This window comes from Kogia breviceps, chromosome 14, assembly GCF_026419965.1.
Source record: "Kogia breviceps isolate mKogBre1 chromosome 14, mKogBre1 haplotype 1, whole genome shotgun sequence".
NCBI classification, from domain to species: Eukaryota; Metazoa; Chordata; class Mammalia; order Artiodactyla; family Physeteridae; genus Kogia; species Kogia breviceps.
The window spans coordinates 52,251,038-52,276,257 of NC_081323.1; the positions used below are offsets into that span (position 1 = coordinate 52,251,038).

General features: G+C 53.2%; 1 protein-coding gene across 2 annotated transcripts in view; it reads left to right on the plus strand.

Annotated features, from left to right (window-relative positions):
- The first annotated feature begins 2,800 nt into the window (after nucleotides 1-2,800).
- Nucleotides 2,801-25,220, plus strand: part of ANGPT4 (angiopoietin 4) — a 41,862-nt gene continuing 19,442 nt past the window's right edge. For both annotated transcript variants that reach the window (XM_059037563.2, XM_067013357.1), the window contains exons 1-3: nucleotides 2,801-3,582; nucleotides 23,202-23,357; nucleotides 24,876-24,997. In XM_059037563.2, the coding sequence (XP_058893546.1) occupies nucleotides 3,274-3,582; nucleotides 23,202-23,357; nucleotides 24,876-24,997 (587 nt within the window). In that variant the 5' untranslated portion in view covers nucleotides 2,801-3,273. The remainder of the gene's footprint in view (nucleotides 3,583-23,201; nucleotides 23,358-24,875; nucleotides 24,998-25,220) is intronic.

The window sequence follows — 25,220 nt, forward strand, 5'->3', positions numbered from 1 at the left end:
GCTGGGACTTGCCCTGGTGCCACAGCCCCATGGCAGCTCCACGGCATCCCACCTCCTGCCCCTCTGACGGGGAGAGCCTGGCTCAAGCATTCATTCACTCATTCATTCATTCGTTCACCTGACAGATATTTATTTACTGAGAGCATACTATATATCAAATGCTGGGAACAGAGGGAGATAAGTAATTACACAAGTAATTAACTTCTGAGCACCTTGAGGAGGGTTAAGATAAAGGGGTAGGGCTCCAAGAAGGGCGGGTCTGGTTTGAACAGGGCTGAGGGGGTCGTGTAATCATGTGTCAGTTCTCCGGCCTGTAGCATTTCCCAGAGGCGGCTACACTAATGCACTTCCCGTCCTGCAAGCTCCTCTTGTGACAATGACACTCCTCCATCAAGGTGTCTACAATGGTATCTACATTCCTGCCTTGAACCTGGGCAGACCCCAACCAATAGCATAAGGTAGAGCTTCCACTGAATGCCTTCCAAGGCTAGGTAATAAAAGGCGATGTAACTTCCACCTGGCTCTCTGAAGACATGCGCCTTTGTAGCCACCATGCTGGAGACACCACCGTGTGGAGTGAGGAGGATGCCCAGGTGAGAGAAGCCTTCAGGATGACCTCGGCTCAGAGCCACCATCTGATTTCAACTTCATGAGAGAATGGAACAGACTGTCCGGCTGAGCTGCTCCTGAATTCCTGACCCACAGAAACCCTGAGAGATACTACATGTTTTTTTTTGTTTTAAACCACTAAGTGTTGGGGTCATTTTCTGGCAGCCATAGTAACTGGAACACTGACAAAAGGTGGGGGTGAGGGCATGTGGACGGCAGTGTTCTGGACAGAGAAAGCAGCATACGCAAAGGTCCTGAGGTGAGAAGGAGGTGCTACAATGAAGGTGCAAAGGTTGGCAGGGCCATATCCCAGGCTTTCCAGAACTCTTCTTTTTATTCTACCTGCATTTCTCCTGTGAACAGACAATCCTATTTCCTCTTCTGTGCAGAGAGCCATTCTGAGTTAGTGCAATTATGGGGTCCATGTCTATTTAATTAAGCCCTGGGGGGGGCAGGTAGAAATTAACATTCATTCTTTCTTTCAATCAATAAGATTAAATGCATTGCCTGTGCCAGGAGCTTCCCTTGTCATATTGGTGCCCACGAGGAGGCGTTAGTGCTCCCTCCAGTGCACAGATGAGGAGGCTGAGGCTGAGGGGCTGGCGTCCTCACACACTGACAGGTACGTGGGAGGAAGTGGTATGGGCTCTGGGGCCAGCATGGCTGTTGAGCCTGCCCACCTTCGCCACTTCCGGGTCAAGCCCCTCCAGGCTGTGTGACTTTGGACAATTCACTTTCCTTCTCTGGGTTTCAGTTTTCTCCTCTGTAAAATGGGGAGGATAATAATGCTGGCCTTACTGAGATTATCTCGAGGCTCAACCTACACAATCTTAACGATAGCTGCCCTTACTCTGGGCTCATCTGCGCCCGGAACTGTGATAAACTCGTGACTTACACTAACATTCTTCTCTCTTGCAAGGGTGGAGGTGGTGTGACCCCATTTACAGTGGAGACAGTTGAGGCAGAGGTGGGCAAGCGGGGCTCCGTGAATGCTGGTGGCTGATGACCAGCTGCCTTTCCTTTTCCTGCCAAAGCCTCACACACCTGGTTTCATGTTCTCAGTCCCCCGGATGAACCCCTACTTTGCTGCCATCCCAAGCAGCCTGCCCACTTCAAAACTCCGTCAGGATTTGGGAAAACAAAGGGAAAAAAACAATACCAAACAGCCGGATAAGCCCCCACTCTGGGAAAACAAGCAGAGAAAGCCAGAAGGCAGCCCACACAGGAGGGGCCCAACCAACTCCTGGGCACCTTCTGTCCAGCCACCAGGTCTCCCAAGGACAAATCCTTGCCCCTGTGGTGTTTACATTCCAGCAGGGTGGGGGAGGGGAGGTACATAGTAACTATGACACTGATGACAACAGCAACCAAAAGCATTTATTTAGCGCTCACCTTGTGCCAGCACTGCTGTAACTCACAATTTGCACACCCTGTGAAGTGCATGGTATTACTTCTCTCTGTTCACCAAGAGGAAATGGAAGCACAGAGAGGTTAAGCGACTTGCCCGAAGTCACACAGCTGATAAGGGATGGAGCCAGGATTTTAATCAGTAAACAAGTTAACAAGTAAATCAAAAATTCCTCAGTCCCCATGCGCATAACTCATATGCATTCCTTATGCAAGAGATGGGGTTTACCCAGCTTACACACCAGGGTATGGAAGCTGAGAGAGGTGACGTTGCCAACCCAAGGTCTCAGGGCCAGTAGTTGGGGCAGGAGGATTTAGAGCCAGCTGCCGCTAACTCGGGAGTTGGTCAAGACACTGCTGCACCCCAAGCTCTTCTCCCCAAAATCTACTTCTCCACTCCAGCCAAAGGCGGCCCCAGAACAATCTGCCTCAAGACAGGACAATCTCTACTGTCACAGCAACGGAGCCAGGGCCACCTTAAGGCCTAATGTCCCTCCAGGCCCTGAGGAAGAAGGGAGGATGGGAGCCCGCTCCGGCTGGGGCACCCTCTTCCCTAGCTTTGCGAGGATGTTCTCAGTCTCTAGAAACAAATTGAACAGGCTGCCTCCTCCCCAGCCTCACCCGTCTGCCCCCCTCCCCTTTGCTCCCTGTAAGGTCACTTCACTGTGTTCCAAGACTAACTGGGAATCAAAGGGGGGAAGGTGGAGCGGGGAGAGAAGGGGAAGGCGTTGGGGGCTGAAATTTGAGATCCCAGCCTCCCTGTGGGGGGAGGTTGGAGAGAGAGACACAGAGAGACAGAGACAGGAAGAGAGAATTCAGTTGCCTTTGGTTTTCCAAAGCGGGCAGCTTAGGGGTTTGTGTGTGTGTTGTTTTCTTTCCTCCTCTCAGGCAGGGAGGCCAGGCCTCCCCTGGATAATCCAAGGACTCAGAGGCGAGGCAGGCAAGCCAGTGCAGGCACATGGCAGTGTGCGGACAAGAGTGAGGAGGCAGGAAGGGAAAGGGGGAAGAGAGGTGAGGGGGTGTCTGGGGCGGGAGCCTGAGGCGGTGGGAGGAAGCGGAGCAGCTGTGGTATTTGGAGCAAGTATAAATAGCCGCCTGGACGGAGCTTGGCCAAACAGGGCTTTGCAGCTGCAGCGGCTGTGCAGGAGGGACTGGCCACTGTTGGCCACGGTGGGTGCAAACTGGGCAGGGAGACAGGCGGTGGACAGGCACGGCCCCTGGGCTCTGACCTGACACCCCTCGCCATCACATCTCTGGATGCCTTCCCTACCAGCCATGCTGCTGAGTGGCCTCCTCCTCATTGTGGCCACCACGACTGTGGCCCAGCGGAGGGGACAGGAGGCCGGCGGGTGCCGCCGGGCACACCGAGTCCAGCATGGCCAATGCAGCTACACCTTCGTGCTGCCAGAGCCTGAGCCCTGCCCGCCCGAGCCCGAGGCCTTCGGGGGCTCCAACAGCCTCCAGAGGGACTCCCCGGCAGCCGCACTGAACCTAGGGGACTGGCCGACCCAGCGGGTACGACAGCTGGAAAAAATGCTAGAGAACAACACACAGTGGCTGCAGAAGGTAAGGGCTGGGCCTGCAGGGGGGTGGTGCGCAGCGAGCAGCAGGTGAAACGTCTACCCCAGAGGCCTGCCCTGGACACAGATGGCCAGGCTGATAGGTCCTTTGTCTCCGAATTGTACGGGTTGGGATGATGAGACACAGAAGGAGAGGAGCCTGAGGCCACACAGCAAGACTGGGCGGAGTCAGAGCTGGAAATTTGACTCCCTAACTGCCATTCATTCATTCATCCGATTAAGGGCCAGGCCCATCCTAGGCGCTGGGGATACAACAGTAATCAGAACCGTACATCCTGGTCTGGACTAGTGGAAGAAAGAGGCAATAAAGAGATGAACAATAAATATCTATTCTGTCAGATGGTGAAGCAAAATGAAAAAGGGAAAAAGGCAAGGAATGACCAGAGGTGACTATTTGAGGTCAGATAATCCGAGAGGACTTCTCGGTGGAGGTGACGTTTCAGCCCAGAGAACAAGTAAAGTGATGAGGCAACCCAGGAAGGTATCTGGTGGGAGGGCATTCCCGGCAAAGGGATCAGTAAGTACAAAGGCTGTGTGGTGGGAATGTAGTTGGGTTACCAGGGGAACAGCAGGGCAGCCAGTGTGGCTGGAGCAGAAAGGAGGAGGACAGAGGGGTGAGAGACAAAATCCGAGAGATGAGGGGAGGGCAGACCACGTCGGGCCTTGGAGGCCACTGGGAAGGATTTTGGCTCTTTCTCTGAGCATCACGGGAGCCATTGCAGGGTTTTTGAGCAGGTGAGAAACACCTGATTTAGTTTTAACAGAATAGACTGTAGGAGAAGATTTGATGCTGGGAGCCCAAGGAAGAGACCACTGCAGCCACCAGGCAAGAAGTGATGGAGGTGTGGAACAGGACAGGGCTGGGGGAGGGGGTGTGGCCCGTCAGGTTCTAGTATATTCTGAAGAGGGCGCGAATGGGCTCTGCTGATAAATTGAATATGGCGTGGCAGAAATCAAGGAGTTGAGGACCCCACTGCCATTTTGGCCCAAGGCCAGGACCACTCTAGGGTCTCCTGTCCTCATACTTTCAGCAGATACTCTGAGCACCCTCCATGTGCCAGGCCCTAGACAAGACACTGAAGTACAGAGGTGAACGAGGCAGGTTTGGCCCTAGGTGGGGTGGGGGCGGGAAAGGCATCCTGTGGTGTCCAAGATGGGGAGCAGTCCCTCCTTACCCATGGTTTCCAAATTTTTCAAATCATTTGCCCCATCAACAAACAATGCTTCCCTCCCCCAATACACGCATATTTATTTAGAATTTACGCACGTGTGCCCATATTAATATAATATGTACAGGGTATGAGACAGATGAAAATAGAACTTTAAGAAGATAAGATATGACATCATGTAAACTGAAGTTGTGGTGGTTTCCTCCTGTTTTCCAAAGGATTGCCTTCTGCATACCCTGGGTTGATCCATCCCCCAGGTGGAGAGGTTGCACTATATGTATCTAATCAAGCTGATTTGTGCACACACTCGAATACACACTTAACCTCCTGTTTCATTCCTGCCCTGGCCATCTATCTCCCTAGCCCCCCACTCACCATCTTCCCATAGTCCCTGCCTACTTGCCCTCCACCCCTCCTGCCCTGCAGCACTTCCAGCTGCCACCATCCCACCCCTGGATTCCCCCTTCAAGGGAGCTCTTGGCCTCATACACCAGAGCCCAACCCAGGGGGCTCCATGCTGCCTTGAAATCTGTGTGTGTCTCTTCAGGCAGCTGTTTCCAGTCCCATAAGGGTCGTGCCAAACCTTACCTCCTCCTCAGGCCTCCATCTTCACCCCCTGCCCATCCTCTCACCAGACCATGGACCTCCTACTTCAAAGAGAAATGGGGGCTGCCCCACGCTTGCAGATTCACCTGTGCACCCACCAGTCCCCAGGGCCTTTCTCTGGCTCAGAGGGAAGTGTTCCTCCATGAGCCAAGGCCACTCTTCCCTACCTGCGGGTCCCATCCCTTGCAGCCCCTCAACCTCCTCAAACCAACCATGCCCTCCTGTGTCTCTAACAACACCTCCCTCTCTGCTGTTCCTTCCCCTCAGTCTTTAATTGCATCCAAGTATCTCCCATGTTAAAAAAGAAAGAGAAAGAAGAGAATGAGGAGGAAGGAGAACAAGCCCCTTCTCCAACCCCCACACCCTCTGACGTCTGGCCTGGCTCTCGGAAATCCACAAGCTCGGGCTTCCCTGGTGGTGCAGTGGTTGAGAATCCGCCTGCCGATGCAGGGGACACGGGTTCGTGCCCCAGTCCGGGAAGATCCCACATGCCGCGGAGCAGCTGGGCCCGTGAGCCATGGCCACTGAGCCTGCGCTTCTGGAGTCTGTACTCCACAACGGGAGAGGTCACAACAGTGAGAGGCCCGTGTACCACAAAAAAAAAAAAAAAGAAAAGAAAGAAATCCACAAGCTCTGCCTCCACTTCTTCCTGCATTCCCTCCTTTCCCTAAGTAACCTCCCACTTCCCACATCCAATGGCCAAGGCTCAGTCTTCACCTTAGTTGACCTCTTGGCAAATTTAATATTGCTGACCAATGTCATCCTTCTAGAAACAGTCTCCATCAGCCCGTCCTCAGCTGCTACTCCGACTACTTCCCTACCTCCACCCAGGACCAGCCACCTCCATCTCCTACCTGTATGGTCGTCATGGCTGCTGCCCTGGGCTCCATTTCTACCTGACCCCCATAGTTCATTCTGCACCCAGCAGACAGAGGGGTCCTGTTAAAACCTAAGCTAGGGGCTCCCCTGGTGGCACAGTGGTTCAGAGTCCGCCTGCCGATGCAGGGGACACGGGTTCGTGCCCCGGTCCGGGAAGATCCCACATGCCGCGGAGCGGCTGGGCCCGTGAGCCATGGCCGCTGAGCCTGCGCATCCGGAGCCTGTGCTCCGCAATGGGAGAGGCCACAACAGTGAGAGGCCCGCGTACTGCAAAAAAAAAAAAAAAAACCTGAGCTAGATCCTCTCCTCAAAAACCTCCTGGGACTCCCATTCTCTTTAGTTATTCTCTTATTGACCAAAAATCCTCACAGCCTGGAACACCACTCACCCAGACACTTCTGTGGCTCACTCCTGGCCCACCTCAGGTCTAGTGCTTAAATGTCACCTCCTGAGAAAGGCCCTGCCTGTCCACCCCATTTAAAATAGCCACAACCCTTCTACCACTCTCTGTGCCTTTACTCAGCTTTGGTTTCCTCCCTTAACACCTACCACCACCAGTTCTTAAAAGCATTCCTTTTGGTCTGTGAGCCCCAAGAAGGGAGGAGCCATGTCTGTTTTGTTCACTACTGGGTTCCCAGGGCCTAGAACAGTGCCTGGCACATAGTAGGTGCTCAATACATGTCTGTTGACTGGATGAATGCATGGATGCACACAAGTGCCCTCCCATCTCTCAGGCCACTCCTGCTCCTCCCCGCACCCTGAAATGTTGGTGTTTCCTAGGACACAGTCTCCCTTCTTTGCTTCCTCTCACACTTTGTGGCACAACCCACAGGGCTGCCCCTGTCACTTCCAGCAGCACCGTCTCCATCCTGCCCCCCAGTGACACCAAACCAACATCTGATGGGCTCCTGATCTCCTCTCCAAGGTCTCACAGCGTCTCAACTCCAAAGCTGCCTGAAACTCAGCTCTTCCCTCCCCTGCCCACCTGTCCTGTTGAAGACATTACCACCCAGCCAGTAGGTCATCTATGGCCCTGGGGTGTCCTTCACCCCCAACTCACGCTCAGGCAGCAGGTCCCATCCATCCTGTTGCCTCAGCTTCTCAGGACATCCACCTGTCTTCCTGGCCACTGCCCTGGCTCAGGCCTTGTCCCCTCTCCTGTGGACACTTCTCTCACCTCCCACCTGCTTTTTCTCCCCCAGGTCTCACCCTCTCATCCATCTTTGACTCCCCTGGGTGTCTAGAGCTTGGATAACATTGGCTGAGCCAAAGGATGGATTGAAACCAATGGTTTTCAGGTTAGGAGGTCACCCACCTCGCCTCTTTATCTGGCAGTGGAGTGTCCTCTCCAGGTATCTGTCCACGTAGCCTGATAATCCCAGGCAGGGGTCACCCTGGAGCACCATGGGGCTAAAGAGTACTGATGTGGGAGTCAGGTGGACCTGCGTTCACATCCCGGCCCCAGCACTTGCTTGCCACGTGGCTGTGGATGAGCAAGGCTCAGTTTTCCCTCCTGCAAATTGGAGAGAAGAACGGTATGTTAAGGGGGTGGCTGGGAGGACCAGTGAGACCACTCAACACCACTCACAGCCTGCTGCCCGGCTACAACATAAGAAGACGTGGGGTAGCTCACCTGGGCAAAGATACGGTAGCACAGTAGGCTTTTACTTCATTCAACATCATCTCTATTTGGAGCCCTGCACCACTGGGTGGGGAAAGCTCAGTCCTGGTCAAGTCAGTCCAAGGGTGGCAGGTAACCTCGGGGCAGGGGGTGTCACTTGTCCATGCTGGTATTCTCGGGGGTCCCCAACCCTGTCTGGTCTCTGTTAGGGTCCAAGCAGAGGTCTATTGTGCCATCTCCTGGGTACCCTTGGGTTGAGTGCCCCTTTCATGCCCTTTGGTCTTTGGGTTACTGCCAGGTCACCCTGTGCCGGTGGAGCCTGCCACAAGTTCAGACCCACTGGCAGTCACTTTCCTCTGGATCCTATCACCTCCTTGGCAGCAGCATAGCCTGGAATGGGAGAGCCCCAACTCTGGAGCCCAACTTCTGGGATTCGAGACCCATTCTGCCGCTTTCTGACTGTGTGATTTGAGGCAAGTTGCTTCACCTCTCCGAGCCTCAGTTTCCTCACCTATAAAATGTGGTAACAACACTATCTACCTTTATGTATATTTAATGAGATGATGCATATGAAGTCCTTTGCCAGGCACCAGGCGTACAGTAAATTCTCAGTCAATGTTGGCTGTTTCTATTAGGAGTTCTCCCTGGAAAGAAACACAAATCCTGCAATTCTTGAGTTCTTCCTCCCCCAGATGAGACATGTGGTCCCTGGCTCAGAGATACAAGGCCCCTGAACAGTCATCTCTCTCCCTCTAGTCAAGGATGCTTGCTACCTTCTGTGACCATGACCTGCCTCTGGCTCTTCTCTTGTGTATTCTCTTGGTCTGGGCTTATCTCAGAGTATTTGAAACTTGAGGGCCTCTTTTTGGCTTCTGCTGTAATCTCCCAGAAGAGAAGAAAAATGAATTTCAAAATATTCTCATCACCATCGCCATCAGGGATGACCAGGGACGACTGGAGAGGACTGGCCTCCCAGACTGAGCTCTCAGCAAGATTCGTTCTGCTGGGACGGCGCAGGGAAGAGCCTCCCTGTTGCAAGCTCGCCATAGCCAATACCTGCTCAGCCCGTGCCCCCAACCCCTCTCCCTGTTCCCAGTATACAGGCGAGCAAACTGAGGGCAGAGAGGGGAAGGAACTTGCCAGAATGGCACAGCAGCGAGACCCAAAGTCCACCTTCCTTCTCCAACTCTGCAGGGTGTCAGCGAGGTGGGGGAAGCCCGATCTGAGACAACAGGGTGCTCCCCTCTGCCTCAGAATTCCCGAATCCCCCCCAACACCTACTCTCTTCTTTCAGCACTCTGCTGTGGTGTTCTCCTGCCTATGCTCAGGGTGCATGGGGGTGCCCCACCCCTGCTCCCTCTCCCGCATCCTCACTCCCCTCCAGGCACCCCTCCCCTCCCCTTCCTTCTACTAGTCTCCTCTTCCTCTTCCCTGTCCCTCCTCCTCCCTCTCCCTCCTCCTCCTGGAAGCCTCTGCCCCAGTGACTCACGTCTGGAGCCAGCTATCAGCTCAGTGGGATGCACATCAGCTCTTGGCTCTGCTCCACCCCTTCTCTGGGTGAAGAGCTGCAGCAGGAATATTGGGGGGACAGGGGTGGGGGGGACAGAGCCAGCTGGAGAGCAGGCTTCCCTCGCTGGGCCGTGCAGACCAGTGGTTAGTGCCTGGCCCCTGAGTCCACCACGGATTAGCTCTGGGAGCCTCAGCTGCAAGACGGAGAGTGAAAGTTCCTACTCCTGATATTTGATGTAGGGTCAAGAGAGGCAGAGTCCAGAAAGCATCTACCCATAGCAGGTGCTCTATAAAGCCCCACTCTTGTCCTGTCATGCCCTCAGCGCCCCAGGCCTCCCAGCCAGGAAGTGCCATACTTGGTCCTCTCCCGTGCCCCCCAAGGGGACCCGTTCCTCCACATGAGGAACGTGAGGAAATGCAAGTCTCCAGGCTCCCGTCCCACCCCCAGCACCTGAGGGCAGCAAAGCTTCTGCTGAGAGCCGGGCAGACTCTGAACCCAGAAACCGTGGAGCCCTCCACTTTCTTTTTTTTTTTAAACATCTTTATTCGAGTATAATTACTTTACAATGGTGTGTTAGTTTCTGCTTTACAAAAAAGTGAATCACTTATACATATACATATGTTCCCATATCTCTTCCCTCTTGCATCTCCCTCCCACCCTCCCTATCCCACCCCTCTAGGTGGTCACAAAGCACCAAGCTGATCTCCCTGTGCCATGCAGCTGCTTCCCACTAGCTATCTACCCTACGTTTATATACACTTTCTTACCTGTACCGAGAACTGCTGGTCCTGTCTGCCAATCTCTCTGTGTGTCTCTGCCTCTCTCTGTCTCTGTGTCTGTCTGCCTCTTGTCCTACGGCTCTTACGGTGGTCTGACTCGCTTTCTCTAACTTCGTGGGTGCCTCTGTCACTCTTATTCTCTCTCCTGTCTGGCTGTCATCTACCTGAGTCTCTCCCAGTCTCTTGCTCTGGTCTCCCCTCACCCCTAGGCCATCCATCCCTCCTGCCTCTACCTCCCCGGTGTCCACATGCTCTGTCCACACTGGAGGACCCAGGACACACCGGCCCGATGGCTAGCACCCCACCCTTCAGCCAGGCTCAGCTGGGGCCTCTTTCTCTTCCCCTTCTGCACCCAAAGCCAAGCAGGGAAGGGTCAGAGGCTGGGCAGGAGCCCCCCAGCCTCTACTGTTCGCTCCAGGTCCCTGACGTCAAACCTCAGAATAACTCGGCCCCTCGGCCGAGCGGTCGCAAGGCCTTGCCTGGCTGAAGGAGAATTGAAAGTGCATCCAGCGGGAGCTCAGCGTGGGGTCCTGGCCCAGCCCAAGATCCTCCCAAACTGGCCGGGGCTCCCAGCTGCCCCGGCCTCCCCAGGCTGCCCGTAAATTCTTGGCATATTCAGCCTTCGGTTATCCAAACAAGAAATGAATCTCGGTTGCCGAACAAAATGTCTTGAGGTTTGATTTCCTAACCTCACCGCTGGCTCCTCTAAAGGGTTTGGGGCTGGGGAAGGGGGGTGGGGAGAACAGCATCTACTTCTTGGAAGAATCGGGTTATTGTTCCAAGGAGGGAACCTAGAAATGGATTGCACAGATGCCCTGGACTTAGGGATGACCAGGGAGCAGAGGCAGTGTGGCCCCTCATGCAGGATTCCCCAAAGGAACAGGCCATCCCATACGGGCAGCTGCTGGCTCTCTCCTCCCGGGCCCCAGAGCTCGGCCTGGCTGGGATATACACAGACCCTTTCCCCTTCACTCCTTGGGCAGGAAATGTGAGAAAACAGGCCCCAGGTCTGCCCCTCAGCCTGAACCTCTGCCTGGACTCTGGCCTCTGAGCGTTTGCTTAACCCCAGAGTCAGCTCTGAAATGTCTGGAATGGAGCCTGAGTCAGGGGTCATGTCCCAGGGGGGCCACCGACCAGCTGTGGGCCCTGGGGAAGCCACCTGCATCAAGTAGTTCCTCTGCAAAGTGGAATTTAAAATACTGCCTCCCAGCGAGAGGATAAGATAAAGAAACAGAACAGGAGTTATGGCCAGCATTTATGGAACACTTCCTGTGTGCCAGACACTGTCCTATGTGCCTTGTGAGAAATATTGCACTGAATTCTCACAATGAGCCTAAGATTGTTTGCCCATTAACAGATGAGGAAACTGAGGCACCGAGAGGTGAGGTGACTTGCCCAAGGTCACAAGACCAGGAAGGGTGAGGTCAGGTTCACACTCAGGCTGTCTGATGCCAGAAACCATGCTCTCAACACAATAAACAAGACATGTCCATTGTGACCTGGTCCCTGGGTACCCAACTGGGGCCTGGGGAACAGAGAGGTCCTTGGCCATCAGAGGGAAAACTCACAGGTGCTAGATTTTCCCCTTCTCCCAGGAGGCCCTCAGCCAAAGAGAACTTCTCTAGGGCTCTTTTGCCAGAGTAAATCCAGGTAGTACCTCAGTCATCAGGGGCAGCCCTTGAAAGCTGAGGGAACCCTGAACTTCCGTCTAGGCGTCCTCACTGTTACAACATCCATCCTTGGCCCAGGGCCTGGGGTAAATCCCACAGAGACTGAGCGTGGGCCTTGGGGCCCCACTGACTCCATCTGAATCACATCTCTACTGTTTGCTGGCTGTGTGTTCTCAATCACTTTGCCAGTCTGTGTCTCGGCTTTCTTGTCTGTGAAACAAGGACACTAGTAGAAGCCGCTTTGCAGGTTGTCGTGGAGATTAAATGAACTAATATACGTGCAGGGATGAAGACAGCGCCCGGCATAGAGTCAGAGCCCAGGGAAGCCAGCTGTTGAAAACATGGTTGGGATGCTCAGCACAGGAAGGCAATCCATCTTGGAGTCAGCACAGGAACCCGACTCCAACTTCTCTGTGTCTTACCTTGTGTGATCTTGGGAAAGTCCCTTTTTCTCCTCCTTGGGCCTCAGTTTCCTCATCTACCAAGTGGGGAGCATGAAACAAGTACCTCAGGTGGGGACAAAATGAAGTAAAGCATGCAGAGATCTGGTGGGCTCTGCAGGTGAGGAGATGACTCGGGACTCTTGAAGCTGAAAGCAAAACGGCTTCCTTTGGACAGAGGAACAGAGCCTCAGAAGCTCAGGCTGGCAGAGCCTTGTGACCCTTTACTCCTGACTCCAGTCCATCACTCGCTGGTCTACCAAGTAGGGCTGAAGGATGGAAGGTGACTCCCAAGCAGCTGAGGGGAGCCCCCATATGAAAGCTCTGCAGAGACTGTAAATGGGTCCCCCAGGCGCAGAGATGAGCTAGGGAGAGGCTGTATATAAAGCGGCTGGGGTCATGCTGACCTAGGGTCCAGTTCTGGCTCTACCTCTTGCCAACAGCCCAGTTGTTTTTCTCAGCTTTTGACGAATTTTCGGAGTGCAAAAATTGGGAAATACGGAAGTGTGTGAAGACACAGAGGGAAAAAAAATCACTGTCACTCCAATCCCCTGATCATCTCCTAGTTAGTTTCCTTGCTGTTCATTCTCTGCATTTGAAATTTTTACTGAAATGCTTTAGATGTATGAAAAGGTAGAGAGAAAAGTCAGATGAAATTTCTTGTCCCCACAACCCAGCTTAAGAAACAAAACCTTACCGACCCAGTTAAGCCCCTGACCCTCTCTTGCCTCCTTCCCCCACCAGAGATGGCTGCTGTGAATTCTGTGTTGATGACCTCCTACTCCAGGTCCCTCCCTGACCAATGAATATTTGTTTCCTATATAAGTGGTCACACTGTCAATCTCTTTCTACAATTTGCTTTTGTTCACTCGACCTTGTATCTGTGAGATTTATAGCTCTGCAAGTGTGGGAAAAGCCTGAGTCACAGTTTTTCCATCTGTCAACTGGGGACAATGGTAAGCACATGCCTGAGTTTGCTGTGAGGCCCAAATAACTAGTGCATGCTGAGGTCTGGGAACATGCCTGGCGCTGCATCTGCTTGCAGGGAAGTAGGAGATGCTGTTATTGTTTCTCCTCTCTTCTGGGGTGAATGCGTTGCTGTGGCTACTCCACAGAGAGGACTGTCTCTGTGCCAGACACTATGATAGGTGTTTTACAAACATTGACTCGTTGAACCTCATGATACCCTACAAGGTGAGGACTGTTATGATCCCCATTTATTGTGGGGAAACTGAGGCCCAGAGAGTTCACACATCTAGGAAGTGAGGGAGGTAGGCTTGAACCCAGGCATGCTGGCTCCAGACCTCACACTCTTAACCACTACACTGACTGCCTCTCCATGCCACCCATTTTACAGATGAGTGCACTGACCCTGGTGGAGGAATGACTCGACTACATTCACCCCAGGGTCATTGGCAGGGACAATCTTTTGGTGACAGGACACACAGCATGTCAGAAACCTCATGAAAAATCCATGCGTCCTTACAGTTATGAAGCTCTGGGATTATGTGCAGAAATACAGGCCTGCACACGTGCACACATGCACCGTTCTGAACTTACTTTGCCAGGTGGAGTGTTCATTCCTCCATGCACTTCATCATCCCCTCCACTGATGCTTACTGCAAGCTTACATGCTAGGCACTGTGCAGGTGATGAGGATTCAGCAGTAAGCAAAGAAGACTTGGTCTTTCCCCTCTGGGAGCAGAGGAAGAGACACTAACCTAGTAATTTCTCATGTGTAATGATAAACCATGATACATGCTGTGAGGGAGGGGCTCACCTGTTCTAGGAGTGGATAATAGGGGGCCCAACCTTGACGGAGGGACGGCTCCAGGAGGAAGGACAGAGCTGAGATCTAAAGAGTGGATTAGCAGTTCCTAGGCGAGGAAGAGAAGGGAAAAATATTCCAAGCACAGGGAATGGCAAGTGCAAAGGCCCTGAGGTGGAATGGAGCAAAGTGATTTTGAAGGAGTGAAAAATGTTTGGTGTGGCTAGAACACAGAGAGTCAGCAGAGTGTGGCCAAGATGAGACCAGCGTGTTCATCAGGGCCCAGACCCAACCTCCCTGGGCCTGACCCTGCTCTCGAGGCTTTCGGGTTCTGGGAACTGATGTGGCCACTTTCTGTCCTGCTCCCAGTGATGGGCAGTGACAATGGACATCTGGACCTACTCCTCCCCTCCTTGCCTGACCCTGGTCCTGTCCCTGTCACCCTGTCTTCAATATCAGCCTTGCCCACCAGAGATGGGGGATGGGGGGATGGGTGAGGGAAAGAGCTTAGCCATTGGATTCAAGTCCTCACTTACCAGCTGTGGGTAATGCTTGGCCTCTCTGGGCCTCAGTTTACTCATTTGTCAAGGGTGGAGCAATCTCCCTTTTCCTCCAGGCTGCAGGGGATCAGAGTTACACACCAGAGTCGCGCAGGCAGGAAACCCTGTTGCTGCATGGGGAGATACCCCAGCAAAGCCTCCTTCCATCTAGAACACACTTGACTCCATTCCCCCAGGTGGAGCTGGGGCTGGGAGGGGAGCTGGGGTTACTGTCACCTGATCACTTCAGTCAAGCCAGCTTTGAAGTGCAGCCTGAGAGAGTCACTCCCAGACAGCCTGGATTTGCCCTTGATGAGCTGTCTGTCCTTGGGCAAGTTGCTTAACTTCTATGTGCCTCATCTGTAAAATGGGTTGATGATATCTCCTACCACAGAGGGTGGGATTTAATATACATAGAGGTTAGAACGGTGTCCAGCACATAACAAGCACTAAGCAGACACTTGCCAAGCAAAATGGACACATCACCCCACTCTGTGTAACGGCTGATGCACAGGTGACAGGGAGGTGAGTGACTGCAAGAAATGTGCTTCTTTACTTCCTCTTGATTAAACTCCCAATTCCTACACTTGGGAGAATAAGGAAGCCTCATCAACTGGGCCTCATTGTAGACAATCCTTCCAAGATCAAGATTTAGATACAGACAACCACAAAGGGATAGCTGAACCTGAGGCCAGAGCCCTGGCAGCTCCTTGCCAGCTTATGAGAGGCACCCACATCCAGGCGGCAGAGGCACCCACACCAGCCCCTCTGCAAGGAGGAATCAGTGAGCCCCAATTTTCTGATGAGGCCACTGAGGCTCAGAGAAGCTCCATCACTGGCTCAGAAAGCAAACACCAAAGCTGTGATTGGACCAGCGCCTGACTCTCAGCGCCATGCACCAGGCCCACACTAGACTCAGTGCTCCAGCTGGAAGTTTGGCGAAGCCAGGCCTGTGCCGGGAATCGCAGCTTGAGCTGAGAGTTGAAAAGCGCAATCCTCCTCAACAGCCCGCTGGTCCCTGACACTCTCGACTCCTGGCTCCCTACTCACTCACTCTGCTTACTCGGAGCCCTGACCCAGGAGAAAAGCAACAGAATCTCCTGCAGGGAGGAAAATAGCCTAGGAAGGCTGGGCCTGGTGCCTCAGAAAAAACAAGACAACCCCCTCTGCCTTGAGCCAAGGGGTCAGGGCCTGTGTGGGCCCCAGGGGATGGGAGGGCCTGGAGCCAGGCAGAGGAGGAGTGGTCAACCTTGGCCATCAGGCTCACAGCCACAAAGTTAGGTCCATTGGGAAAATGAGGAAACTGAAGCCTGGGGATGGCAGGGCAGGATGTGATGGGCCAGGCAAAGGGGGCAGGGCCGGCGAGAAAGAGGGTCTAACTTCTGTGACCTCTGCAAAAGCAGTACAGTCGTTATAGTCATCTATTGTGGCATAACGGATTACCCTAAGATGTTCAGCAAGTTAAAGTAACCACAAACATTTATTATCTCTCACAGTTTCTGAGAGTCAGGAATCGCGAGCCCCTTAACAAGGCAGTTCCGACTCGGGTTTTTTTTCATGCAGTTACACTCGGATGTCAGCCGGGGCTGTGATCATCTGTAGGCTTGACTAAGGCTGGAGGATCAGCCCCTAAGGTGGCCCCAGCCCAGGGCCGGGAGGGTGGTACTAGCTGGCGGCAGGAGCCCTCTGTTCCTCTCCAGATGGGTCCCTCCTCAGGGCCGCTTGAGGGTCCTCAGGACATGGGGGCCAGCTTCCCCCCGAGCAAGAGATTCAAGAGGCGGCATAGCAGAAGCCACAATGTGACGATGTCACCACGGGCTCACCTTCTCTGTGCTTCTTTTCCTCATCTGTGAAATGCGAGCGATGAGACCAAGGACTAAACGGGCTAAGTAAGGCCCTTGGGGACACACCTGGCACCCCTCCTCAAGCAGGAACCAGCCTGCCCTGGTCACCGCTCTCTCCCCAGTGCCCCGCAAGAGTCCTGGCACTTCCGAATGAGTTTGTTGAACAGACGAATGAGCCCCGAGACTGTGTCAAGTTTCTGGAACATTTCTCCTGCGGATACCATAAGCTGGCTCCCTCCCTTGCCGTGGGCCTCTCTCAGCTCCTGCCCCCCTGCCCTCCAGTCTCTGTGCGGCATTTCTTCCCCTTTTCTTCCTGCCCTTGGACCAGTGGTCTCCCCAGCACTCTGGCCTTCTGGCCATACCTCTCACAAGGCTCCAGGGGCAGCTGGGGCTGGGTTAGGATGTCCAAACTTATTTCTAGCAGCCAAACAATGATTCAGTGGAAATCTGGTGCTCCTTACATAAAAATGGACCTATTTGTTCTTTTTAACAAATAGTTTCTGCGCACCTCTTATGTGCCCGGCACTGTTAGAGGCGCAGAGGGCGTGGCCATGAAGAGGGCAGCCCTGTGCTCCTGGGGCTGATATTCCTGTGGGGGGAAGAGACAAATAGGAAATGACTGCAGTGATTTCAGATGCGTGACATGCCGTGAAAAAACCACAGTCATGGCAGGTGGAGTAGGGCTGGGGCGCAGTTACCTTTGAAGGGGTGGCCAGGGAACGCTTCTCAGAGGAGGTGACACTTATGGGCAGACCTGAAAGTCGGAAGGGAGCTGATAGGAGAAGCTCTGAGAGCTCCTGAGATGAGGGCGTGTGGATGTGTGTTGGAGGATTCGAGTAGGTAACACCCTGGCTCGGGGCCCCTCCTCCAGACGCAGTGTGGGAACCACAGACACAACCTCTGCCCAGGGCAGTTTGTCCACATCAGTAGTGTACACACCCTTAAACTTGGCAGTTCTGGTTTAAGGGATTTATCCCCAAGCAGCCTTGCAACAGAGTTAATGACAAGTGGACAGGATGTTCCCAGCAGCCCTGGTGTGATGGCAAAAGCATGGAAATAACCTACAGCCCAGCTATAAGCAAACAGTGGGAGGCTGTTAAAACAGCAAGGTGAGTCTCTCTGGATGAATCTAGAACGATCTCCAAATTATATTAAGAAAAAAGACGCAGGGTGCAGCATGGTGAGCTGACATTCTTATAGACTAAAAGCAGGGGGATATAAGCATACTTACTGCTGGTACACGCTTAGAGTTTCTCTGAGAGGAAACCTGGAAGCCCCTTCAGTGGCCTGTGAGTAGGGGAAACAGGGCAGGGCTTATATTACCCATTCGAAAAATTAAAATTAACATTACAAAAATTTGCGTTTAAATTGAAACACATACAAAAAACCGTCAAAGCTCTGACCATCCAGATGTCCACATGTCTGGCTAGACAAGGCAGTAGCTCCTGTGTGTAACCTCCTGCAAGTTACTTTCCTGATTGGGGCCTCAGTTTCCCTGTATGTGAAATGGGGCTGGGCTGAGTTGGCCCTGCATGTCCTCCAGGCTCGCCCGGTCTCTGCTCCTGTAGCCCTCCCTGCCTGGGGCCCGGAGCCTGAGGGACCCCTGCTGAAGCCCTTTCTCCTTCATTAGGCTCTAATCTCTGCCCTTCCTACCCTGGGGTCAAGGTTCAGCCTGTCCTGCTTCACCCTAATTCTCATCCCAAGATGGGATGCTCAAGAAATAATTTCTGAGTGAATACATGAACGAAACTCAGAGGGTGAGGGATTAGTTTGAGGAAACACATTTATTATTATAACAAATTTTTATATGGGACATTTTATAGAACCTTATGTTGCTGGGTTTGTTTTATATTGAGATATAGTCTCAATATGTAGATACAGTGAAATTCACTCTTTTAATGTACAGTTCTATGAATTTTGACAAATGTATATAGTCATGTAACCACCATCACAGGATATAATATTGCCAACACCCCCAAAATTTCCCCTGTGTCCCTTTGCTGTGAATCCCTACCCCCAGGCCCTAGCCCCTGACAACAACTAATTCTGACTTTTCCAGAAAATCATATGAATAGAATCCTACAGTACGTAGCCTTCTGAGTCTGGCTTTTTGCGTGCAGCATAATTGGAGATGCCTCTGTGTTGTTGCATGCATCAGTAATTCATTCCTTTTTATTGCTGAGTAGAGTTCATTGGTTGAATGGACCACAGTTGTTCATGCATTTACCAGTTGAAGTCGTTTTCGTCTAGATAATGCAGGAGAAAAGCTGGCTTGAGCAGATCCCCTTGGCCACTGAGGCTGCTTATGCCTACATGCTCATCCCTAGTCTGTCCGAGGTAGCCTCCTTCCTCCCCCAGCCCCTGCCTGTCAAAACTCCTTTCCTTTCCTTCAAGGCCCTTTTCAAATGCCCCCTCCCCAACAAGGAGCAGGGTTTACTGTCCCCGTGTCACAGGTTGGTAAAGTGAGGCTCAGAGAAAGGTAGCCCTCACCTGCTAGAGGCCCACAGCTAGAGCGTAGCAGACCAGAAGTCAAACCCAGGGCCAAGGGGAAAGGGGGTAGCTCAAGGGCCAAAGATCAGCCTCTTTGCAGGCCAGAGGGGTGGTGGGAGTTCAGAGCCCCATTCCCCCCATCTCAGCTCTGAGAGTTTACCAGCATGAGGATGGCAGAGAATGGGGAGGTCCAGTCCTACGGGGGGTGGGCGCGGCATGGCAGATCCCACCAGGGCCTGTTTCTCCATGGGGGTCCTTCCTCCACCCTTCCAGCTGGTGCCTGAACCCAGGCTGGGCCCAGCTCCCACCACACAGGCTGACATCAGTCACCAGAGCTGCGGGCTGGCTGAACGGTACCCATCTTGCCCAGATTACCCATCCTAGGGCCCATGAGCATGCATGGCAAATTGGGGGATGGGCCCCAGCTGTGGGTGGCCTTCGCCCCACCCAGCCATCGGCAGCCACAGGACAAGTGAGGGACTAATAAGAGTGCTTAGGGAGCTCCCATCCCTCGAGAGGATCCCAAGCTACCCTGCTCTGCAGACCTGAGGAGTCTTGGAACACAGCTCACCAGCTGGTGAACTTTGGCAAGTCTTCTGGGTCTCAGTTTGACCATCCGCACATGAGACGGGGAGAGACTTGAGAAGGTCTCATGGCAGGAATAAACTTGCTGTTTGTGTGGAGCCGAAGCTCAGGGCCTGGGAGTCTACATTTCAAACCAGGCTTGTGACACATGGGATAATCCGAGAGCAGCCTCAGTATAGCTCTGCTTACGCTTATGCACACGAATACACGCTGGGCCACATGTTCGAATCCCCAGAGCGTTGATAGAGGCACGGCAGGGAGGATGACCTGTGGGTATGCTGGCAGCCTGGCGCAGGGTGCAGGGAAGTGAACAGATTGGCAACTCACATTGGGATCATAGTGACCAGGACTTGCTAGTGGATTGAGTGCGGTGGGTGACAGAAAGAGTCAAGGATGAAGTCTGGGTTTGGGGCTGAAGTACTGAGTGAGGCCATTTACTGTGATGGGAAAGAGGGAGGAGAACGGGGTGGGGAGGCAGGGACGGGGCGCTGTGGGAGCTGGGGAATCAAGGGTTATGTGTTGGATGCTTCTGCCTGAGATGCTTTTGGAAGCCCGGGTGGCGATGGCAAGCTGGTGGGACATTCAGGGGAGAAATCTGGGTGGGATGGAGACCGCGCAGTCAGCACGTCGGGGGATGTGAAAATCCTAGGACCCACTGGAGTGGCAGGGCCCTGATGCATCTGGGGCCTTTTGGGTACTTTGCCATCTGGCCCTGGGTGGAGCTTATGGATCCCTTTTCAGAATATTACTTTTAAATGCATAAAATAAAAGCATAAGAACACACAGTGCTATTGCGATTATAATCAAAACATTAAAAATAGAAATCTGTGCCATAGTTGCCACACTGTCCAGTGGTGGGTTTGAGAATGTCTGTCATTCTGAAGTGATGATCAATATAATATTTTAAGATACTGTAACATCGGTGCTGTGATGTGAAAATATTTGTGATTTCTATTGGTAATGAAGTTGTAGAATCAGCTAATAGTGCTATGATTTGGGGCCTATGCTCATAATTGAAGGAAATACCAAATTTTATTTACAAGTTAGTGAACAAAAATGTAATTTTTCGGGCTTCCCTGGTGGCGCAGTGGTTAAGAATCCGCCTGCCGATGCAGGAGACACGGGTTCGTGCCCTGGTCCGGGAAGATCCCACATGCCGCGGAGCAACTAAGCCCGTGAGCCATGGTCGCTAGGCCTGCGCGTCCGGAGCCTGTGCTCCGCAACGGGAGAGGCCACAACAGTGAGAGGCCCGCATACCGCAAAAAAAAAAAAAAAAAATTGTAATTTTTCTCTCATCCAAGTTCATAGACCCTCTGAATTCTCTTCACAGGCCCTGTGGTCCCCCATTAAGCACCCTTGACCTAGGGAGAGAACGTAAACACCCTTGACAAGGGCCCAGGATGGGGCTTATGAGAGCTCCCTAAGAAGCCTGAAAAAGGAGGACTCAGAGAGGGGGTGATGGGAGGGGAGGGGAAAGGAAGGAGGAGGGGAGAAGGAAAACTCAGGGAGGGTACATCTGGGAAATACTTCCAGAAAAAGGGAGCAGCCATATGGGTTGACTGCTGCTGAGGTGGAGAGTAAGCTGAGGGCATAGAAGTGTCCCCTGACCCTCCCTTGTCAAGGAGGGTTATAACAAGATGCGTTAAAGAGTGAAGGGGCTTCCTGAGGCTGGGGATAGGTCGGTGGGTGCACAGGATTCAACAGTATGGATTGTATTTTTTTCTTGAGTGTGGTAAGTACACAGATTTTATTATACTATTCTTTATGCTTTGTGTGTGTGCGTGAAGTACACCATAATATTATTAATTTTTTTAAAAGGTGGGGACTTCCTGGTAGTCCAGTGGTTAAGACTCCACGCTTCCACTGCAGGGGGCAAGGGTTCGATCCCTGGTTGGGGAACAAAGATCCCGCATGCCACAGCCCCAAAATAAATAAATTTATTTATTTATTTATTAAAAATTTAAAAATTTAAAGGTGAGCGTGGGAATGGAGGTGAAAATGGAGACAACTTGTTCAAGAAGCTTTGTTGTTTGGGGGAGCAGAGAAACTGGAGACACAGATAGAGGGGGCTGTGGAATCAAGGATTTTTTTTTCTTTAATTTTTAGCTGGGAGCCCTTGGAGCACATGTGTGTGCTGGGGGGCTGGGGGGGGCGCTGATGGTGCAGAGGAGGAAAGAAGGGGCCAAAGGGACAAAGGCTTGAGAAGCTCAGACGTACTTGTCTCCCTGGTCCTCAAGTCCCCTTTGTGACCTCTGCACCACAGGTTCTCACCCTTAAGCGAGCATCGGCTGGCTGGGCCTCTCCGCAGAATTTCTGATTCAGTAGGTCTGGAGTGGGACCTAGAAACTTGCATTTCTCACAAGCTCCCTGGCGATGCTGCCACAAGGACCACAATTTGAGAAGCACCGCTCTAATCAGCACCACTTGCGCCCCCTTCAGGATTTAACTTTGCACTACAATGGACCATGCCCCTACTAAAGCACTCAAGGGTATGGGAGCAGACACTAAGGAAGAAGCAGCTGGAACCTGACCCCCAGCCAAGGTCACTGCCTCTCTCTTGGAAGCACCAGTCTTCCCAGGGACCCTGGGAGCTGCCCTTTTGGACCTCCTGGAAGACTGACAGGAGAAGGGAAGGAGCCAGGGCTGGGGGATAGAGACTGTGGCAAGAGGCCAGCAAGTATGCCAAATGGAGAGGGAGTGGAGGAGGGGCACCGGCTCTCTGCCTTCAGGCACTGAGCCCTGAGAACATGCTGTTCACCTTTGCAATTTGATCCTGGTCTCACACCAGACCAGTTTCTCCTGCTCTTGGGAAAGAGAGCTGCCCTGTCAAAGAAATGAACATTAGCTTGTCAGATCCCAAAACATCTGAGCTGGGAGAACCCATGGAGACTGGCCAGTTCAGCTCCATTTCACAGATGGAGGGGGCCAGAAAATAGAAAGTCTAGCTTGGTTGATGGACCTACAAACTCTTGTACGGGAAAAGATGCATCCCCACTTGCTACTGACTCAGCCCTAGGAAGCTGGGTAACGGGCATGACACTGGGCATTATGCTCTGACCCTTTGCTGCTACACCTTTTCATCAACTCATTGAACACATTTTTTTTGAGCACCAACTGTAGGCTAAGCATTGTGCTAGATATGGAGATAAAGCAAGACAAGCCCCTTGCTTCATGGCACTGACATTCCAAGGGTAAATTTTAAAAGGAAATAAACAGATAAATATGTAATACAAAGTCAGGGAGTGATAAGTGGTAGGAAGAGACCTGAAATGACATGAGAGAGTGAGCCTTGTAGATGGTGTGCGGGTGGGGAGGACCCACACAGAGGGAACGGCATGTGCAAAGGCCCTGAGGTGGTTGTGTGCTTGCTCTGTTGGAGGGGTGTTACAGAAGCCTGTGTATCTGGAGTTGAGTGAGGGAGAGAAGGCAAGGAGAGGAAATCAGAGTCGTAGCAGAAGGCCAGGTCATGAAAGAACCTGTGGTCAGAGAGGATTTGGGCTTTCCCTCTGAGTGAGACAGGAACCCTGGGAGGGTTTTGAGCAGAGGAGAAATGTGATTTGACATATGTTTAACAGGATCCCTCTGGTTGCTGAGTGGACGATGCCCCTGGTTACTCTATGTCCTTCCATGGGGACATATGGAAGGGACAGGAGCCTTCCCCCAGGCCCTACCCTTGACCCCAGCCCACCATCTGTCTCCCCACAGCTAGAAAGGTACATCCAGATGAACCTGAGGTTGGAGCTGACGCAGGCCCAGCAGCACATGGTCCAGAACCAGACAGCCACCATGCTGGAGCTGGGCACCAGCCTCCTGAACCAGACCACCGCCCAGACCCGCAAGCTGACCGACATGGAGGCTCAGGTAACGGAGGGTGAGGGGGCAGCACTGGGGGCCCTGTGGCAGGCCAGGCTGGCTCACAGCCCCAGTCATCTTGCCCTGACCCCTGTCCCTGGGTGAGGTCAGGGCCTCCTCTGACCTTGTAGCCTCCTGGGGCTCCTCCCTGATGACCCCCTTACAAAACTCTCTCCCACCAGGCCATGAGCCCAGGGTAGGGAGAGGGGGGAGGGTAGACACTGGGTTTGGCTCTTCTGCCTCTGTGACTCCAGTGTCCAGGTCCGTGCTGCACACTGGGATGAGGGGATGCAGCAGCACACACACACACACACACACACACACACACACACACACACACACACACACACACAAAGGACTCACACTGCTCCAGGGGAAGGTGGATAATAAACAATTCATTAGAACTCAGGGGTCCAATGACTCTGAAAGAGGAGGCCACAGGGAGCAGCAAAGAGGGAAGGAGAGGACAGGAATATAACATGAGAGGGTAAGTGAATGGCTGAAAAGACGACTGACAAATGGGCACATATTTGTTAAACCCTACTATGCGCCAGGCACTGTTGGATGTGCCTGGTTCTAGTTTACAGCAGTAAATAAAACAGGTGTGGATCCTTACCCCCATGAAGCTTCCTTTCTAATAAGCACCAAGAAAACAAACAGGATAAATAACATATGTGTGTGACACGGTGGCGGCACTAGGGAGAAAGCAGCATGGATGAGATCAGTGGGGAGTGTGTGCCAGGAGTGGCGGGAGGGCTGAGTTGCAAGTTTAGACAGTACGGCCAGGAAGGCACCACTGGGAGGGTAGGATTGGAGCCAGGCTTACTGGGAGAACCTTCCCGACAGGGGGAACAGTATATGCAAAGGCCCAGGAGTGGAATGGTGCTGGCAAGCTCCAGGAGCATCAAGGAGGCCAGTATGGCTGGAGTGACCCAGGGAGACTGGTGGGCTCGGACAGGTGATGGGGGCAGATGGCATCACAGGGCTTTGCAGGCCACTGCCGTGTGAGGTGGGAGCCACAGGGAGATTTTGAGCATAAGGGCTGCTTTTTAAGTCTGCCTCAGACTACCGAGCAGCCAAGGCCTGTAGGGAGCAAGGGCAGGAACAGGGATCCTTGTGAGTAGGCTGGCCCGGGGTATGGTGAGAGATAGAGGCCGGGGCCTGAGTGGGGGCGGGGGAGGGCAGGGAAGTGGTCAGGCACCCATTTGGAAGGTGGAGCTGATGGGACTTGCTGATGGATTAGATATGGGGGGGTGGGTCAAGGGGGACTTCTCCTGGGCTCCGAGCTGCAGGAGGCATGGAACTGCCATGCACAGTGAGGGGGAAGAGTACATTTAAGAAGCAGATCACAAGCTCAGTTAGGGTCTGTGAGTGAGTGAGTGAGTGAGTGAGGAAATACTGAGAGGGTGAAAATAGGTCAGCAAGTTTCTGGAATGGCAGGGCCCAGGGTCGGGTGTGTGGCTGTTGGCAGGGCTCCTGCAGGGCTTACATGGGTCCCCCCCACCCCACCCCCACTCGCCGGGGCAGGTCCTGAACCAGACATCGAGAATGGAGATCCAGCTTCTGGAGACCTCACTGTCCACCAACAAGCTGGAGAAGCAGCTGCTGCTACAGGGCCACGAGCTCCACCGGCTTCAGGGCCACAACAGGTGGGCACTGGACAGGGACAAGGGCTGGGACCAGGGCTGAGGGCCAGGGCCAGCTGGGACCCAAGTGGGCTTGAGACTGAGGCTGAGCACCAGAGCCGGCCAGGGCTGGGCTCGGGCCGGGGCCGAGGTTGGAACTTGGACTTGGGTTAGTGCCTGGGATGGGGGGTGGGGCCAGAGCTAGGGGCTTGGATTAAGACTGGAGTGAGGGGACACTTGGGGGACT